The sequence below is a fragment of the Artibeus jamaicensis genome, unplaced genomic scaffold, assembly GCF_021234435.1.
Source record: "Artibeus jamaicensis isolate MK-2021 breed Jamaican fruit bat unplaced genomic scaffold, CSHL_Jam_final contig_3243, whole genome shotgun sequence".
Lineage (NCBI taxonomy): Eukaryota > Metazoa > Chordata > Mammalia > Chiroptera > Phyllostomidae > Artibeus > Artibeus jamaicensis.
In genome coordinates, this window is record NW_026521766.1 from 1499329 (window position 1) to 1520777 (window position 21449).

A 21449-nucleotide genomic window follows, 5' to 3' on the forward strand; every position below is an offset into this window, starting at 1 on the left:
TGTGTATTCGAAAAGAATGTATATTCTCTTCCTAAAATGTAAAATTTTATATCCACATAGATGTTAAATTATATTTACTGTATGTTTAATATATATTAAATTGTTGTGTTGATTGATATATTCAAATGCTTTATATACTTCCCTTTTGGAGTCTATTCAATATACCAAATATCCATAATTATATTTTAACCAATTCACTTTGAATTTTTGTCTCACATGTATGACAGATGAAGAAACTGAAATTCACTAAGGTTTACTTATCTTGCCTAAGATTTCCTAGCTAGCAAGTGGTGGGATAGAGTTCTGAATTGTTTTGCACCTACAATGACTGATAAAAGAGGGATGAGAGACACTAGAGTGGGAAAAGATTGCAGGAAAAAAGGGCTCTGAACACTGCTACAAAGTTTTGGGTGTTAAATGGGGAACAGGAAGCTTTTAAAGGGGCATTTGCACACATCTTCTGCCCATTTTTTATTGGATTGTTTGTTCGGTGTTGAGTTGTATGAGTTCTTTATATTGGATATGAACCCCTTGTCAAGAACTGTTGTTTGCCCATACAAATGGGCAAGAAGACATATAAATGGCCATCAGATATATGAAAAGATACTCAAATTCACTATCTATTGGGTAAATGCAAAACGCAACTACAGTGACATACCACCTCATACCTGTTAGAATGGCTATAATCAGCAAGGCAGGCAAAAACAAGAGTTGGAGAGGTGTTGGAGAAAAAGGAACCCTCATTCACTGCTGGTGGGAATGTAAACTGGTATGTCTACTATGGAAATAGTATGGAAGTTCCTCAAAAAATTAAGAATAGAGTTACCATATGGCCCAGCAATCTCTCTTCTGAGTATCTACCCAAAAAACTTGAAAACATTTATTCTCTGCAGCATTATCCATGGTGGCCTAGACATGGATACATCCAAAGTGTCCGTCAGTAGAGGACTGGATAAGGGAAATGTGGTGCATACATACGATAGAATACTGCTCAGACACAGGAAAGACAAAACACTGCCATTTGCAACGACGTGGATAACCTTGAGAATATTATGCAGAGTAAAGTAGATCGGTCAGAAAAAGCCAAGAACCGTATAATATCACTCATATGTGGAATATAGAAATGGAATGCACAGACGCAGACTGACAAGAGTGTGGTAGTTACCAGAAGGAAGAGAATTATGGGTAGTGAAGGGTAAAGGGAGCCAAATACATGGTGATGGAAAATGCTCTGACTGTGGGTGGTGGGCACACGGTGCAATGTACAGATCATGTATGATAGAGCTGTACACTTAAAAACCATGTAATCAATATCACCCAAAAATTATTTTTATTTTTTAAAAACTTAAAAAAATTTAACTGTTGTTCAAGGTGGGTGTTTGAGAAGGGTGACTGACTTCTATTTTTATCAGATCCTTGTGGCTGCTGCACAGAGTCCAGGCTCTAGGGATACAAGGGTGCAGGGGAGACCAGTTAGGAAGCTACTGTAATAATCCAAGAAAGAGAGGATGTTGCTTGGGCCAGAGTCAGAAAGATGGGTATAGTGAGAAAAGATTAATTCTGGATGTATTTGGAAGGTAGAAACAACAGGAGTTGCTAGCATATAATTTAGAGGGCATGAGAAAGAGGAGCCAAGAATCCCTAGAGTATATTTGGCCTAGAAGAACTATAACATAGGAATTACCACTTACTGAGATGGAGAAGTCTGAAATACAATATTCCAAATAAGAAAAGTCTTGTTTATGACCATTTACTTATGAAAACTGAATAGGTAACTAAGGAACAAAGATCAAAGTGCTATTAACCTTTCATTGGTATTTTTATTCTCTATGTTTTATAAGTCAAAAGACATAGTCATGAGTGGCCAAAGGTTAAATCCATTTATTAGCTTAAATGGCATATGCAATGGTTTCGATCAAGGATCGGAAAACTACAGCATGTGGGCGGCTGCTTGTTTTAGTAAATGAAGTTTTTTACTGGAACACCGCCAAGTCATTCATTTACATACCCTCCATGACTGCTTTCTAACTGCAGCAGTTACAACAGGGACCATATGGCTCTCAAGCCAGAAATATTTACTATCTGACATTTTCAGAAATAATTTGCTAATCTGTGGCTTAGATTTAGACAGGAACAATTCAAAATTGTGTTGAACTAAACTAAGTTGATTGCAAGGTGTCTTTTAAAAGCCAGGAAATTAGAAACACCTTACCAGAATTCATACTAGCAGCATTTCTTTCTGGGTGGACGTGAAAAAATATATAAGGAAAAAGTTATTCAAGGATTTAGGATGGAGCCAGTAATCTTTATTTGGGTTGTTTAACAAAGGAAGCTTTTATTTTACAATATATGTATAGTAAAAGAGATATATATGTGTGTGTGTACACACCCCTCACATTTAAAGCCAAAAGCACCATAAAATACATATAGTAACATTCTCTGGGAAACATGTAGGCCATTAACAGATTGGCAGCACAGAATTATAAAACAAGCATGGGTTTCAGATTCAAATAAACCTGTACTTAAGTCATTGTTCTTCTATTTATTGGCTATTTGGCTCTAGACAGATTATTCAATCTCCTTGAGTTTCAGAATCTTATAATAAATGAGAATAATAGTACTTTGAACAGTTTTTATGAGAATTAATGAGACAATGTTTACAAAGTGCCTAACATAGCACTATTGCATAAAAGCACCCAATAAATATATTTTCTCCTTTAAAAACTTATTAGAAAAAAAACCTAAAATAGAACTCTAGATCTTACTGAGAAAATTAGTTATCATAAGGGAGTCCCTTATATTGTAGTTACTTCTTCTAATATTCTCTAAGTATTGTATAAATTTGAAAAAATCAAAAATTAATTGTAAAGAAAAAGTCTCCTTTATGTTTCTTATTTTTTAATCTTTATTGTATTTTTTCCATTACCATTTAGTCCCCTTATACCCTCTTCCCACTCTGCAATCATCACACTGTTGTCCATGTCCAAGAGTCCTTTTCCTTTTTGCTCCTTATTTTTAATGAAGCAAAACAAAGGTCAGTGTATATTTGCAACTATGAACACAGGTATATGACATGTTTACATTTTTCTCAGAGTAAAACAGTATTAGTGGTTCAACTTTATCTTCCTCAAGTGGACATCAAATAGATTTTAGTAAAAATAAAGTATCATAATTTAAATAATCAGCAATGAATTACATGCAACTTTAATTTGCTGTTTATAAGATCCATTTAACTTTTTGCTTGTTGTTTCTATTTGATTTGTAGCATTGAGCCTCGCTGATGAAGCAAGGAGAAAATTATACAAATAAATACAAGTTGAGAATTTGATATGTAAAATCTTAACTGACACTAATCCTGAGCTTTCAAATTAGAAAGTGGAAAAACCAATTTAATGTGAGACAGAGAAGTAAACAAAACAAGGGCCTGATGACTGTGCTTTCTAATAATCAGCTTTTCCATTGGTAATATAATATTACTTCCTCAGTTTGTGGAAAGGCCATGGTATAGCATTATAATCTCTTCCATTGCTCTTTTTGCAAACCATGGAATTTTATACACATTGCCTACATCTTTCTAAATAAAAAACAAGTGCTTGTCTAGAGTTAGGATATTCCTTGATTTTCCTCCTTCATTAACAAGATCACCATGCTCCCTTGTGTGAAGGGAGAAAAAACGAAGAATAAAGGGGTAAGAAACACTAAAAGCCATGAGTCATGTTCATTTTTAGACAATGACTTAATGCAGTCAATCTTTATTCATGGTGTCTTTTATCTAAGCAACAGAAATGTCCTGGTTCAGGATTGGCTACTGGAGCCACCGTTTCTGTCTTTCATTTGGCCTTACAATTCTTAACATTTTCCAGCAGCTACTCTCAATCAAATGGACTTGTGTCAAAAGCAAACCCATCTGCCATGTTTGTCCTACTGTACAGATTGAATTACATCAAGGTAAGGGTATACTGGGGGAGAGGTGAGACAACTAGAGAAGAAAGGATGGAATGAGGCCACTGACCACACAAAAGTGGTCAGGGAATCCACAGGGATTCCAGGTATGTAATAAACTCTGGAACAGGTGGGGATCTTCTTTGGGCATTTCCCAGCAGTCACCCAGCTGCTTTGGGGAGAGCTGTATCTCTAATGAGTATAACAGAGAACCTACCGCTGGTGCCCAGAAGACTGCTGATGCCCACAGGTTAATCATTTCCCCTTATGTAATGAATCAGACTAGCCTGTAATGGGAAATGGAGAAATGGGAGGGTGAGGTATGTCCTTTTTCTTATTCTCGTACTCAACACATTATTTTTTTTAAATACAAAATTGGGATTATCCAAAGAATATACATGTATAACACATGGACACAGACAACACCACGGTGATGGCCAGAGGGAAGGGGGATTGGGGGCTGAGAGAAGGGTTAAATGGGAGGAGTGGAGGGAATGGGGACATCTGCAATGGTATCAACAACTAAAATGATGAAAAAGCAATATTATTACATACTAATAACTAAAAAGAAGGAAACAAGTAAATCAGAACTCTCAAAGAGCTACAAATTATTCCAGTAAGGCAATATTTTTCTGGAGTCCTTGCTAATTTAGTCCTGAGTTTTAAGCACTAACCAGAAATACTTTTTTTTTTCATATTGACTGAATTAAAATATATAGATTTAACATATCATAATATCCTCAGAATCAGCCAAAAGCCAAACTTTTGTTCAACTAAGTGACTTTACATGGAAAAAGTCTAATTGAATCAGTATTCTGAACTTAAGAAAAATTAGGCATCACAGCATTCTGCAGTTAATCTGTATATTACCTCTTTGATAAACATATCCTCAGCAAATGCTCTTTATAAGTGATGTTATGAGTATGGCTTGATATTTTAAAATTTATTTCTTAAACGGATACAGTTAAAAACTCTATAAGTTCTAGGTTCTTATTATGCAATTATATACACACTATTAAGGCAAGGGGGATCTCTTCCTTCTTAAGAAAATGAAAAGGTTAAAATATATTAGTAAACACTTGATAATTATTATTCATTTTTAAGAAAAGAGCCAAGATAAACAATGTGGAAAGCTTTTGAAAAAAATTTGTAGTTTTTTGTTCATTCTGGCTTTATTTCAGTGATTGTATTCTTTCGTATTATTTCAAAATAAGTGATAACTTAAGACCATAATTTCAGATTTTTCAACTTGCTGCTCTGGGTTATCTGCTGTGATCTTTAAACTCCAAAGTATTCTATTCCCTGGCATTCTTGATGATAGATATTTGTACCCAGGAACATGGGGAAAGGATACTTTCTGATTTCAAAGCGTGATCTGTGCCTCTTCAAAAAACAAATAAAGAATGAGACAAGAATTTGTAAGAGGTTGAGAAAGGAGAATGGGTATTCCTCTATAGTCTTCAAACTGCTCCCAAAACACGAGAGGAAAAGGCCTACACTGATGACGGTCTAGCACATCCTAGCAGGAAAAAATTCAATGGCACGGCTTCAAGTTATTGCATTTGGAGAAAATACCAAATTTTGTAAAATTGTGTTTTTTACATATTAGTTTGCATTTGTAAGTCTGTAAGTGAAGACTTCAGAGGATCTAAGTTGAACAAGCAACAAATAAATAAAATGTTAAATGAACCTGGGATTCGAAGAGACTTACACTAGAAAAGAGTACTTTTTAAAGAAGGTCAATGTGCCAAGTCTTCAGCAAAGTGAGGAAATCCATGCTGGTTTCAAACAGACATAAAAAAAAATAAGGCTTCATACTGCTGAAACTGCTTTTGATAACTTCTTTTCCAAGCAGTATAAAAGGTATAAAAGAACTTTGAGAAAAACGTATCCATTCCCAGTGTCCTTTCATCCTCCTATCATAAGGGACATTTAATGGAAATAACTACCTAAAAATAAGCACACTAAAAGATTTACTTCCTTGCTTACTTTCTCCAGATTTCTCTTGCCCAGGTTCATATTTTTTATTTTTCCTTTATTTAGTTACCTTTCCTCTCTTTCAAAAATTATTACAATGTCATACTTTCTCCATGAAGTCATTACTGAAAGCATAAGGGTTGACTATTTCTTTCTCATCTTAAGGCTCATTCACATTTTCCTCAACATGCATAATAAAAACAGTGAGTTCACATTTTCTGAGAACTTACCATGTGGCGGGCAAATGGGATATGCCACTCGTCATACCTTGTTTAGACCCAGAATAATCCTGGATAGATACTACTATTATTCTGTCTGTGAATGAGGGAACAGGGCTAGCTGGTTAAGAAACGTACCTGAGTTGACACAGCAAGATCTGAAACAAGAATGTGACCAGCCTGACCCTAAAGCCTACATTCTATCCTACTAGTTTGGGCTTAGATTTAGACAATACACCTTATGTAAAAATCACTGTAACTATGCCTCATTTATTTTATTTAAAAATCAACCCCCTATAGAATAGTTAACATCAAATTGATAACACTTTGCTATGATCATGAACTGACCTTGTATCAAATTGTTAGGTTTGTTGATATGAGAGTTGGTGACAGCAAAAGCCTACAGGGTCCCTGGGGAGAAAGGGAATCAAATGCGGAGGGGCAGTACTAAAAGAAAAGTCTGGAGATACCGCCACTACGAGGCTTTGCTAATTTGAGGCCAGGGCCACTGCACACCAAATTCTACCCAGGCTACTCAAAACCTGATCGCTCTTCTCCCTAATCTTCCCAAAGCCTGAAAAAATTAACTAATGTGAAATTTATGAAAGACAAAATTTTTTTTTAAATTTCAAGTCAGAGAAGAAAATGAGTGAGCTCTTTTTAATTATAAAATTGATTACAGTAGGTAATGAACTACATTCCCGATGCTCTAGAGCAGGTTTAACAGGACCAGTTTTTAAAGGCTGCTCTGGAGCCTAGGGAATGGCAGAATGGACTGCAATTCAAAGGCTTGAGGCAACTGATATTTGCTAAGACACTAATCTAGACTTGTGTTTCATCAGCAAAATTCGTTAGTTGCACTGTCTATAGTATAAATAAGGTTCTCTCTGCCTCTACTCTGTACATGTTGTTTCTCTATCCAAGGCTACCTAACAATCTCAAGTTTCCCAAGGAAAGGACTTACATCAGATTAATTGATGTATCTTTCACTTGGCTTATTTCATAAGCCAAAACTTAAGGTGTACTTTCTAAAAGAAATCTATTGAGTGAATATATCTCTTTAATCAACTTGGTCTGCCTCAACTACCAACTCAAGTTCTGGCTCCTCAGCCCTGCCTTTCTTTTAATTTTGTTGCTCTTCTTGGTCTTCTGACATTAAAACAAAACAAAACAAAAATTTAACTCCTTAGTGTCTTCCTTGTTTTTATGATTTCTTTACTCTTCTTTTTCTAATTCTTTAGAAATGGTTCTGTTCTTCACATTATATTTATTGATTTCTTTTTTTGCCTTTATTTTTGTTCTTGATAATTCTATTTTCTTGCGTTTCTTTTGGTCTACTCTTCCATCTTTTATTTATTTCCTCTAACACTTTTAAATTTTTCTTTCCTTGTCTATCTATCTCCTTTCCTCAAGGATCTGTGTTAAATTTCATTTCACTTGCATTTTAAGAATACTTTCGTTATCAAAAGCACTCACAGAATTTCAGTTCTACATCTTCCTCACCAAGAACCTCAAGTTCAGGAGAAAAAGGGCATGGGGTTCTTTATCCAATTCTTTCTGAGTATACTCACTAGGAAGTACAACTACCATTTCTCATGAAGGTTATAAGGTATACAGACTGTACATCAGCCAGATCAACTCATGTGGTCTGCGGCATTCAGTCAATAGAAAGTGATGGGGGGAAAGTGGCAGAAACTTTCAACAACTTGTTCTGAGCTGATCAGGCAAAACAAATGAATCACTTATTCAATTAGGTAGTTTCAGTTCCAAGTCAGAGAAAACCCAACTGAACTTGGCTGAAACAAAAAAAGCTAATATAACTGAAAACTCCCTACAGTAGAAATGCTACCTATATTCTTCAGTCTCTCTGCTTTGCCTTCTATGGTATTAGTTTTACTCCAGGCACGGCTGCCTTCCTAAACAGGGCTGATCCTTTGACTACACGCCTTTGGCTCACATGTAACAGAAAAATGGGTTCCCAGCAAAAGTCCTAAGATTTGACCGGACTGACCCAGGTCACACACCTTCTTCTGAACCAATCATTGTGAAAGGGGAAGTAAGATGCAATGATCTGCTAATCCTAGTTCATGGGCTCCACCGCCAGGTCCTGGATAGATACCTCCTGGGAACCACATGGTCTCAAGAGAAGGAGAAACAAAGAATTACATGTTATGGAAGGAATCAGCGCATCTCTACTGCATGAGGCGAAGCTGAATGCAGATGGCACAAAATAACAATACTGTACTAAGTATATGTTCTGTTTCCATGGAGTTATTTTAGTAATTGTAAGATTATAAAAATGAGTAAACACATTTTATTTTATGAAAATGAAGCTCTTCTACATTATTTTAAATGAATTCCTCTGGGAACTCTTTTTGAGAATACTGACCCCAACACAGTTACTGATTATTACTGTTAAATAATTTAAATGTTATTACTGTAAAATAGCAAGGATAAAAAAACAATAATGAACCACAACAAATGACTATTTGTGAAAATAATGATATTCTTGATGGAAAAAAGTGCTAAAGATCACTTAGTGGCTATTTTTTAAAGAAGTAATATAAAGTCAGTTTAAGCAAATACAGGAGGAAAATCATTTTTAAGGGTGAGAAGAGATGAGAAGAAGCACATTTCACAAGTGAGCAACTGTCATTCTCTCTTATTCCCAATCTCATTACATGTCTTCTGACTAAATATTAAATAAAGACCTTATGGAATTTAAAGGCCAGGACATTAACAACTGAACATACGGAAGAGTCATCTGCCTGGTCATTTGAAGATGGGCAGGGGTTGGCAGTGAGGGTAATTTTCACAGTAGTGAAAGTAGTTAATTATAGATGGTTAGATTTTGCATAGGTATCCAAATAAGTGAATGCCGATCCTTTGTCCTCCCAGAGAGGACTATGTGTATTTTCTAGAGTTTCTGCACACCAATTGCAAAGGCTATCTCCCCAATAAGTACAATAGTATTATTTTCTCAGTATTTAAAAGAAAAGAAAAATAGAATGTTATCTGCAACTGCGAATCATCAGCCACTGCAGTTCTAAAACACCCAGGTCTCCCCCTATTGCTGCAGCCATTAGAAAAGAAAGGGCTATCTTTTAATGACACACACAAATGCCTGTACTGCTGGGCTGCAAAGCATAATTAATGCTGGCCTTTTGGGGCTTGATGAAACACCACATGTACACACAGGAGAGAAACCGGTTCGAGCTCCTTGTGTGTACCTAAAATAGGGAAAGCCCTAGCATCAACCTAATTCTACTGAAAAATTAGCATGGCTACTGACCTGCTCCATATGTCATGTTTGTATGAGTTCTGCAAATATTTCTTCAAAATATATCTCTTACAAGTAGAGTGTGCTAACAAAAGTCTTAACCACCTGTATGAACAGTACTTTTAACTTTTATAAGTGTGAAATGTTGTTTTTCAAACTGTTGGCAGTAAATGCAGGGTTATATTTCTTAGCTTGTGTGGCTGTGCTAAAATGGTATTTAAACAAAGTAATCTCTTAGATGTAGCTGCTCAATATCATTTCCTTTTATTAGAATAATTTTTCATACTTTAATACATACTTACATGTTCCACTACAGAAGCTATTATTCCATTGAGAATTTCAAAACATAAATTCTCAAGGTTCCATTTCAAACAATGATATAAGCAAAATTTTAAAAAAGAAATTTAACTGAAAGATTTACCTCGAAAGATTTACTCCTCTTTATAATATTCAATTATTCTAGCCCTGAGGAGTCTTGAAAACAACTGCCCACTTTTAAAGAAGTTACCGCTGCTATAAATGCAGTTTCTTTGCTTTAATTATAAACTGTACAGAAACAAGTGAGTAATGACATGCAGACTTCCTCTCACCTGTTTAGGTGTAACCCCAGGCATCCGAATATCCAATGCAAAATCGGACGAATCAATAGGAGTTACTGGTCTACTGGGACCAAGACATTCATTGGAAAATGATCTGGTAGTTTCTTTAAACCTTAAAAAAAAAGACAATTTGAATATTGTAAAACATAATGGAATCTTAACTTGAGAAAGAAAATATAAAGGAATTCTATGAATATAAAATGAAAGATTATTGATTTAGACCTGATGAAAAGATGTGATAATTACATAATATTCTAAAATATTGTCAGAATTGCACTTTATAGTCCATGAGCAATATATGCCCCACTTGTAAACTAAATATAATCAAAACAAATAAGCAGCTTACATTTAAAACTCAATTCAATAACAAGTTGTCAAAATATTTTTTCTAGTTAATGAAAATACAGGATTAATAAATTAGAAATTATCACAGGACTGACAATTTTCTAATGGAAAAAATATTAACTATAACCCAGTAAAATTTTTGTAACTATTTTATGAGTGCCCAGTATTACTAGTCAAAAACAAAATCGGACAATAATAATGCTAGAAAGCAGAGTTGAAATGAGGGTGGGGTGGGGAGGAGGGACGTAGAAGACTGCGAGGTGAATTACAAATGTGCAAGTACATAAATATTTAATATGGTAATTATGAGGACTATGTATACAGCTCAGTGTTTTCTCGTGAGCTATTCCAGTCCGTGATCTGCTGCTCCCCACCACTTACGTACACTGATATTTTATTCTTCCAGTTACTATAAAATAAGCCAGTCGAGTCTAAACGCTGATATGTAGTTTCTGAAATATCTCCCCAAGAGGGAGCGATTTTGTACTGGAAATCACAACTTCTAATTGAAGTTTTGAAAGCCAAGGGCAGCTTGGCTACACCACGGTGAGGTGTGCCTGCAAGAGGGACTTCACGAGAAGTTGCTGTGCTAAAATTCCAAGTCGGTTCACCAAAGTAAATCAGCCTTGCGCATTTACTTCTCCACGCTCTAGTCCATAAAAGTGATTACAATTATCAACAGCATGCACAGCACCCACGCAAACAACGTTCCGCTGGTTTCCACACACACACACACACACACACACACACACACTCACACACTCACACTCACACTCACCTCTTAAAGACAGGAAGCGGGCTTCTGAAACACAAACAGCCGCTACTAAAAGCGAGGAGGAGAACTAGCAGGCTACAGACGCCAGCCATGTCCACGCAGCTCCGGCCCCGCCGGGAGAGGACCGGGCAGCGCAGCGCTGGGCTTCGGCCGGAGCTCGGGCAGCGGCGCAGCGGCAGCCGCTACTTCATGGCCGGGGCGCGGCGGGCGTCCCGCAGCGGCCACACACCATCCGGCTGCGAGAGCGACGAGCTGGACGGGGCGAGGAGTCTTTATCCCTAGTCTCACGCGGAAACCCCTGGGAAGGCGGTACTTTTGTCCGGTCCGCAAGCGGAAGCTTTCCTTCTTCCAGAGCCGCTGGGTTTTTTTTTTCCCCCCCTGGTGCTGGGGCTAGACGTGCAGGTTCCTTATCACCCGACAATGACAGGGACTGTGAAGGATATCACACAAACGCGCGTCAGTCATCCTTCAGAACCTGCAAAAATAGAAGCAGATAATGGATGACTAACACATTACAGCATTTGTCCTCAGCAAATCCCAGCTGAGGTTCTTTAATACATTCGTAGTTTCACAAGCTTGAGCCCAAGCCTGGGGAAAATGCTGGTCTGTTGATCTCCCTGCACGACCCCCGCCCAGCCCCCAGGATGTCACAAACCTCCATAGCCCCTGTTCTGCTCGCTCTTTCTCGCTAGATCCACTGTCTCCTTTTTCTACCCTTCTTTCCCTCTCATCCACCCCACTCTTCTCCTGACTTACTATTTTACTCTCTTCTATCATCAAAAATGCACTTAATACCTCTGTTGAATGTAAACGAAGTTATTCACACAAATGACAGGCTAAGGGCAAAAGAAAAGGGAAAAACCCTAAGAGAAGCGGAGACAAATCACTCGGATACAACACTAATCAGATAGAAAAGAGATTTTGAGAACAAAGGCATGTTTTATGTATATGCATCACAGAGCTACAGATCTAAGGAGAAAGAATACCCCTGCCAAGAACAATCACCACCGGAGCAATTGCTGAAGTTCTCAGGATTATTTCAAAACCAGCCAAAAAGCTACAGTTGTCATGGTCTTTGAAATGTAAGCCTGTTTAAAATTTCTGTGGCTAATACACAAAGTAATAATGACTTACTTTTAATGTATGCTTTCCAAAACATATTCTTTCCTGAATAAAGTTTGTTAATTTACAATGCGATGCACTTAGATACAACAGGGAGAATCTTAGCTGGCCCCTAAATGAATTCATCTACAAAGGGTATGATCAAGAACTTAACATCAATATAAAAGAGAGGCCCTGCAGAACTACTGCAACATCTCAGCATTTTATGAAGAAACTCAGCTAGGCTACGTTTTAAAATATGCATGTTTTGACTTTATTGTTGTCCTGGACGTATTTTAGACTATGTGTCAATTTGTCCATTGTAGTCGGAAGGCATTATTTTCAAATCTTTCACAACATAAAAATACTTCCAAAGAAAAAGATTTCTTAAAGTTTCATTTTAATTTCTAAACATAAGGAAACCTCAAATCCAATGGCCAGATGAGTAACAGTAAAAAACAAAAAAACCAATAAAATCTTCTAGAAGTGTTCCTAATTATCTTCTGGAAATCACAAGATAGTGAAGCTAATCTAAAAATAAACAAAATAAATCCAAATTAAAACAAAAAAGCACAAATTAAAATTAAACGGGAGGGCTTCACGGTCAAAGCTTTCTAGAAGACCACCAATATAAATAAAACGTGGTAGACTACCTAAGCAATCCAAAAATGCTTGGGGCTCACCAGCACCCAAGGACCACAGCTAATTTACATAAGCAATGGCATTTTTAAAAGCATGATATCTGTTTGAACTTTCTCTTTGACTTGCTGTTTGAGCTTTCAGCAACAAAAAGCCTTTAGCTTTGTCCCAGTCCCTGGGTAAGAGAAAGAACTAGCAGGGAATACAAACAATTGGCCTGAAGGCTATGCTATTGCCTTTACCAGCAACCAAGTATAATCCTGTCTAATGACAATACTTAACATTCCCTGATGGTCTTTAAAAAATATATATGTGGAGAAATAAAATATTTTATTATTTTATGCAGAACAGGATTCAAAGTCAATCCTTCTTCCATTTGGCAGAAAGATTTGGTATTACACAAACACTTGAACACAAATTTATTGTTAAAATTCTTTAACAAGAACACATCCCTAAGTACTAGCCTTTGAAAAAACATCCACTTATCTCTTTGATTGATTTTATTACCTTTGATGTACCTAAACCACCCACTAAAAGAAAAGAGAACTGAAGTTGTAGGTGGAAGCAAAGCGGGTATTTGCAGCCATAAACAAAGCAGGAGGTCTAACAGGAATGAAAGCTAATTACACTTCTTGGTTCTTGATGCCTTGTAAACTAGGGACAAAATACAAACTATCAGATGAAAAAAAGCCATATCTAACCAATTCATTTGTTATTTTACAATTCCTGATAATTTTGGTATACATAATATTAAAGATTTTTAGTTGTCTTCTGATTTAGGATTTTGAGAACTCAAATATGTTTCTCTGACATAATTTATTCCCTCATTAAAACATATATTTAATCCCATAGTCTGCACAAAATATTGTAACATGTTGGTTTTATTAAATGAATAAAACTAAAAGACAGTGTAGCCTATTATGGGAGATGAGGACTTGGCACAATTAATATAAGGTGTGTTTACAATGTGGTATAAAGAGAGGACTGTAAAAGGGACTCAGGAAGTTTTGAGGTAGGAAAGATCATTTCAACATTCAAAAGGAGGGTAAGAAAGAGCAGAAAGGTAGCCTTGGTCTTGAGCCTTGCATATGTATTTCTTTGGGGAATCTTAAAATGATTTGACAATAATAGAAAAAGATTATGTTTTTATATGAGTTATGGAGATCTATGGTAAAGTGTTTAATAAAGCCCATATGAGAGAGCAAAAAAGAAAAATAAAGAAAGAACAGAAAGGTAAAACAGTCTTCAATGGAAGAGGTGACTACTGAGAGGAGCTTGGAGGGTGGCTGGATTTCTGACTGGGAGTCGCACCTGGGTGTTCCCGGTGCAGAAAGGGGCAGGAGCGTAGGAGTCCTGGTGGGGAGCAAGGGATGTGTTTAAAAAAATTAACAAAGTAATATAGGTTCTGCCTCCTAGACTCCAGCTGTAGATCCAGATTTACTATTTTATTTGTAATACAAAGCAAATACTCTGTTTACACATCCACACATTCTTAGTGAGAATAATTTATAGTTTATACCTGTATGATTATTTTTAAGTATATTTTATTGATTATTCCATTACAGTTGTCCCATTGCCCCCCTTTATTCCCCTCCACCCTGCACACCACCTCCTGCCCACATTCCCCCCCTTTAGTTCAATGTCCATGTGTCGTAAGTTCTTAAGCTTCTACATTTCCCATACTATTCTTGCCCTCCCCCTGTCCATTTTCTACCTACCATCTATGCTTCTTATTCTGTGTACCTTTTCCCCCCTCTCCTCCTCCTGCTCCCCTGTTGCTAACCCTCCATGTGATCTCCATTTCTGTGGTTCTGTTCCTGTTCTGGTTATTTGCTTAGTTTGCTTTTGTTTTAGGTGTGGTTGTTAGTACCTGTGAGTTTGCTGTCTTTTTACTGTTCATATTTTTTATCTTCTTTTTCTTATATAAGTGCCTTTAACATTTCATATAATAAGGGCTTGGTGATCATGAACTCCTTAAACTTGACCTTATCTGAGAAGGACTTTATCTGCCCTTCCATTCAAAATGAAAGTTTTACTGGATAGAGCAATCTTGGATGTAGGTCCTTGCCTTTCATGACTTACAATACTTCTTTCCAGCCCCTTCTTGCCTGATGGGGAAATCAGCTGACAGTCTGATGGGAATTTCTTTGTTGGTGACTATCCCCTTATCTCTTGATGCTTCTAGAATTCTCTCCTTTGTTTTAATCTTGGCTAATATAATTATGATGTGCCTTGGTGAGTTCCTTCTTGGGTCCACCTTCTTTGGGACTCTCTGAGCTTCCTGGACTTTCTGGAAGTCTATTTCCTTTGCCAGATTGGGGAAGTTCTCCTTTATTATTTGTTCACATAAGTTTTCCACTTGTTGCTCTTCCTCTTCCCCTTCTGGTACTCCTATAATTCAGAAGTTGGAACGTTTAAAGATGTCCTGGAGATTCCTAAGCCTCTCCTCATTTTTTCAAGTTCTTGTCTCTTCATTCTTTTCTGTTTGGTTGTTTCTTTCTTCCTTCTGATCCACTCCATTGATTTGAGTCCCAGTTTCCTTCCCATCACTATTGGTTCCCTGTGCATTTTCCTTCATTTCACTTAGTGTAGCCTTCATTTTTTCATCTAATTTGCACCCCAAATCAACCAATTCTGTGAGTATCCTCATCACCAGTCCTTTGAACTGTGCATCTGGTAGGGTGGCTATCTCTTGGTCACTTAGATGTATTTGATCTGTTCTTCTGTTTGAGTCATTTTTTTTTTAGTCTGGTCATGCCTGTTACATATAAGGGGCAGAACCTTAGGTGTTCACCAGGGCAGGGCCACCCAGTTGCTGGGTTTTGACACTGTATGTGGGGGCGGGGTCAGAGTGAGAGAAATGGCGTTTTGCTTGGCTCTTTCTCAGATTTCAGTCCCTTCTGCTGAATCCCACAAGCAAATTGGGCCCTTCTGGCACTGGTTCCAAGGTGGGTGGGTCTGTGTACGTTCTAGGACCCTGTGGGTCTCTCTCCAGCAAACTCTCCTGTGAGACTGGGAGTCTCTCCCAGCACCTCAACCCCCACAAGTGTTTTTCAATCAGTGCTTTTAGGCTTTATTTCCTGCTGCTGGGACCCTGGGTTGCGGAGTCTGTCTTGCTCCCTGTTTTTGCCTGGTTTATCTGCACACGAATGTGTGACCTTGGTCAGCTGACTGCCTTGCACACCTCACTGGGTCTGCTCATTGCCACCCCACGTCCCAGGTCTGCCAACCACCGCTGTTTCCTGCAAACCCCTCTCCGCTGGCTGCCGACTCTACCCCTCTTACTGGTCTGGATGAATGGTTGTCGGACTTCCATACAGTTCAATTTTCTGTCGGTTGTGGGTGCTTTTTTGTTTCTAAATCTTCGTTGTCCTTAATTTTGGTTGTGCGAGGAGGCACAGTGTGTCTACCTACACCTCCATCTTGGCCAGAAGTCTATACCAGTATGATTACTATTCCAAGAGCAGTACTATTAAATTGCCTAGTCCAGCCTGATACAAGAGGACCATACAACTAATTTGGCTTTAACAAAATGAGTAGTCCATTCCTTCCAATTTTCATTTGAAAAAAAGAAAAAAAGTTGAAATTTATAATTGGTCAAAGAACCAAATAAATATATTGATTATTCATTCATTGCTTTATTTACTCAATAAAAGAGAACCAGGGTAGCATAGTACCTATGAGCTCATAAATTGCAGAAAAACTACCTGTACTCCTGGCTCCCCAATGTCCTTGCCTTGTAAAAATGAGCAAGTGTCTAGCCTTTGTTTGACTCAGTTTCCTCATCTGCAAAATGGAAATAATCCCACTACCTACCTCATAGAGTTGTTACAAGGAATAAATTTGTATTCTTAGAAGAGTTCTAGACATATAATAAATGTATGCTAATACTGTTATTGCAATAAATAATTATTGAGTGCCTTGGGCTATCTTAACAGTAATAATTGAGACAGATGAAGTCTCTACTCTTAAAAAGCTTAATTTCCAGTGGGGGGAAAACAAGTGAAAATAACTACCAAATGATAAATTTAATTTTAAGGGGATTTTATGTGGTTTCCTACAATGACTATGATTAAACTGATTAAACAGTACATATCCATTCACATAGCAATTTGACTCCAGGGATTTATTCTTGGGCAAAAATTGAACAAGGGCACAAAACATGTTGATAAGGATATTTACTAACAAGTGTATAGGAGCAAAGAACTGGATGTTTATAATAGAAAAAAAAACTGGAATCAATTTAAATGCTCATCAAAAAAATTGGTAAAAGATTTTTTTATACAAAACCTGAATACTATACATCTCTTTAAAAAAGGATTAGATGGGTCTACTTTTATAGGCAAGGTCATATTCTATATTTTTTGCATACTTTTAAAGATGTTTCAATAATCTCAAACTTACAGAAATGATGCAAGAACAGCACAAAAAACTTTTTTCTTTAATTATTCAAGAGTAATTTGCAGACTTGATGATGCCTCATCACCTCTGAATACCTTAGTATATATTTTCTAAAGTACATCCCACTACATAGCCACAATTAATCAAAGATACTCACATTGACATATTACTATCATCTCATCCTCAGTCTCCAAACTTTGCCAATCATCCCAGTAATATCTCTGAACAATCAAAAGAACCCAGTTCAGAATTAAGTATTGTATGTAAAGTTGTCATATCTCTAGTCTCCTTCACTCCAGGACAGTTTCTCAGTCTGTCTTTCACATTTATGATCTTGACTCTACTGAAGACTGCCGGTCAGTTATTTTCCAGAATGCCTTTTAGTTAATGTTTGTGTACTGTTACATCAGGACTAGATTCAGGCTGTGCAACTCTGGTAGGAATATCACAGAAGCGATGCTGTGCGCTCAATGCATCTGTATTAGTGTCCATTCTTGCATATTAAATTACCCTTAAAAACGTACTAGTTGAAAGTAATAAACATTATTTTGCACAGTTTATGTGTATTAAAAAAGAAGCTGCATAGCTGGGAGGTCTAATGAGGGTGTGATCAAGATGTTGGCGAGGGCTATAATCATCTGAAGGCTTGACTGGCACTGGAGGATTTGCTTGCAAGGTGATTTACTCGTGTGGCTGGCAAGTTAGTGGGGGTGACTGGCAGAAACAACATCTCCTCACTACGTGGCATGCTCTCTAGGACAGACCGAGCATCCTTACAGTATGGCAGCTGGCTCCCTCAAGAGCAAGCATTGTTTTTTAGGACTAATATTAGAAATCACATACCATAATTTCTGTAATATCGCATTGGTTACCCAGGTTAACCCCTCTCAATGTGAACAAAGATTTACCAAGGGCATAAATACTAGGACATGAAGATCCTCTTCTTGGAAGCTGACTAGCACAGTAAGTGGTAGGAGGCGCACAATGTGATTTGTCTCATTACTGACCATGCTACTTTGGTCATTTGACTAAAAGGCAGCGTAAGCCAGGCATTTCCACTGTAAAGTTACCACTTGTCCCTTTCTAATTAATATATTTTGGTGGAGAGGGTTTTTTGACATTATAAGTACTCCTCATCAAACTTTCATTTTATTCATTTATTTATTCCATCCTAATGGACTGATGTTTCTTATTTTATTCAAAGTGTCTTAAGCTGTTAACCAACTTTGTCTACGTTACTTACTTCAGTACTCAAATGGTCTCAGTTGTGGTTCCTTTTAGCTAGCTCTTGTTCCTTTTCACACATCCCATCATCCTTTGAGCACTTGCTTGCTTTCTGACTTCTCTCCTATTTGGCCTCAAAACACCACGCAGTAGCTCTTTCTGTCCTGCTCTTCACCCCAGTTGGCCTTGGCTGACACCCTACCCTGGGCTGCCCCCCACACAGGTGCCCCCTGTACCTTGTTTGGGCTGAGGCACCCATGCCAGGCCTCCAACGCCCTCCTTACCCAAGGCCAGGTCATTGCTCCTAAAGGCCTGCTTTGCTCCAGCCTACAAAACAGCTTTAGGACTGAATTGTTTAGAAAGACAAAAGGAAAACATTCATTTTAAGAAATGAAATTAGAGAACAGTATACACATATATTTAAAAAACTGAAGTACTGTAACCTGATTATATTTCCAATGATTTTCTATGGGAACAATTGCAAAAATGGGGGGGATTTTTACTTCCTTTTTATGTGCCTTTGCAGTCTTTTAATCTTCACAAGCTTATATTACTTTTAAAACCAGAAGAAAATAGGATTTTGCATATATACAATTATGTGTGTACAAAATATTTTATTGAATGTGATTCTATAGATTTTAGTTTACATGTTAATTTCTGAGTTAGATGATGTTTTGAAAAAAAATAACTCTCCTTTTTTTTTCCTTGGCAACAAATTTACAAACTAAATTTTATGATAGTTGAATAGCTGTAATGAAGGGTCTTTCAAACTCAGCACTAGCAACATTTTGGGCTGAATATTTCTTTCATCTAGGGGACTGTCCTGTGAGTCACAGAATTTAGCAGTACCTCTAGATGCTACTCACTAGACTCCAGTTGCTGTCCCATCAACTGTAACAACCAAACATGACTCCAGACATTGCCAAATGTCTTCTGGAAGGTGAAGTCACCATGGTTGAGTGTCACTGTTATAACACTGTTCATTAAGATGAAGCTTAATTTGTAAGTCAAATGTGATATAATTCCCTTCAAATACATGTAATGATACATAAATCTCCTTAAAGAGGGTTTGCAAATATGGAACTTCTAAAGATTGGGGGGAAAATCATTACAGCAAGTAACATGTATTGACTAGATGCCAGGCATTGACTTTATGCATATTATGTCACTGAGTTCTTATGACTTTGAAGTACAGGTTATTACTCCCATTTTAAAGAGGAGGGGTTTCTGGTTTAGAAAAACCAGGTAACTTTCTCTGGTTATGTTGCAGTAAAGCAAGGATTCAAATCCTGCCTTGCAGACTCCAGAATCTTCCCTCTTAACTCATGTCCTTCAACACAGCACAGACTTACTACATTGACAATGGCTATTTCCTTCCAGTACTGTACAACCAAAGGCAAACCCTCCAAATATGATTTTACTGTAAAATAATAATTGACAATGTTTGTCAAGCAATTACGATCAAGTGCTGTGTACAAACTCAGTGACTGGAATCTTGACCAACCTGTATGACATTTGTACCATCGTCATTCCCATTTTGCTGAAGTGGAAACTGGACACAGAGAGACTTGGTGACTTTCCCAGAGCACATAACCAGGATATAAACACAGGCAATCTGATGCCGCAGTTAAACCCCTCAACTATTCAGCCATAAATGTAACTGTCTGGTTTTTTTTATTCATGTATTAGGAAGCATTAACATTTCCTCTACAACCTTACCAACATTACTCATTTAAGTATCTCAGAAAGAACAAATTACAGATCTATGACAAGGGTCTAAGTCTGATCAAAAAGTAGCTCTGGACTGGTTGCAAGAATTGTTCCCAGTTTCTCCCCTGAATTTGAATTCTGAGCAAACATTTCAAAATAGAGATTTCACATAAAACCCAGATGTCTAGTGTCTCTTGAACAGCTGTAAAATCTGGCCTCACTGGCCCCACATTTTCACATGGCAACAATCAGCGGAACCAAGTGCTTTCCTATAGAGACAGGGCCAGCAGTCTGCAGAGAGCCACAGTCCCCACCACTCCCTATCTGCTCCCAGGCCCTGAAGCCCAGAGTAGTTATTTGAACAGCCACTCAGCACTGGGGTGCAGTTGTCAGTCTGTTCATTTGTCTTTGTTTTTATATACTTGGCCATCTTTTCTCATTAACATCAGTAGCTGTATCTTAAAATCCTTTGTGTTATGATCCCGGAGGTATGCCCTTCTTTATGGGAGAAGGTAAACTTCACCCTTTATGTAGCATAGGGCTTGCCACCCTTAGATATCCTAAGTTGCTGCTTCTTTGCTGTTCTTTTTTCTTTTCTGTTAAGGTTCTGTTCATCTTCATTCGCAAGGCACACCAAATTGACCAGCACTTTCTGCACATAGATTTGTTTAGATCAGCAATTTTCAACTTTTTCATCTCATGGCACACAAACTAATTACTAAAATTCTGCAGTGCACAAAAAGCAAAATTGTATTTTTTTGCCAGTCTGACAAAACAATAGCTATAATTTTGATTCGTTCACATTGGACAGCTATTGTTGTGTTGGCCATTGTCATTTTTTCATTTGACAGTCTCAGGGAAAAGAGGTCCGTGCCCTGACTAAAGAGTTAGGTGTTGCATGTTTTAGAAATTCTTTCAGCATACTTGTTGAAAAGCACTAGTTCAGACTCATCTTCTAACATGTCGCCAACTTAAAGTACCTTTTCCTTGCAAGTTAAAATTGACTAGGTACCTATGAGAATATATATGTTAAAAAAGTCTCAGGGTTAACATTCATCATATGATTCTACTGTCAAAAAAAATAAATGAATAGACAAACAAACAAAACAGACTTGCCAGCAGGAACAAATTTATTTATTTATTTATTTACTATGGTCAGTAAGTAGCAGATGCCCTTTAAATATGTCCATTAGTCATCAAATCACTCAGTCCTGTAAATACTTCCATGGAGAAAAAAA

At 37.3% G+C, this 21449-nt stretch overlaps 1 protein-coding gene across 14 annotated transcripts in view; it reads right to left on the bottom strand.

Annotated features, from left to right (window-relative positions):
- Nucleotides 1-21449, bottom strand: part of PAM (peptidylglycine alpha-amidating monooxygenase) — a 278484-nt gene that overhangs the window by 140410 nt on the left and 116625 nt on the right. For all 14 annotated transcript variants that reach the window (XM_037142660.2, XM_037142659.2, XM_037142657.2 and 11 more), the window contains 2 exons: nt 11140-11611; nt 10008-10128 (listed from right to left, as the gene is read on the bottom strand). In XM_037142660.2, the coding sequence (XP_036998555.2) occupies nt 10008-10128; nt 11140-11228 (210 nt within the window). In that variant the 5' untranslated portion in view covers nt 11229-11611. The remainder of the gene's footprint in view (nt 1-10007; nt 10129-11139; nt 11612-21449) is intronic.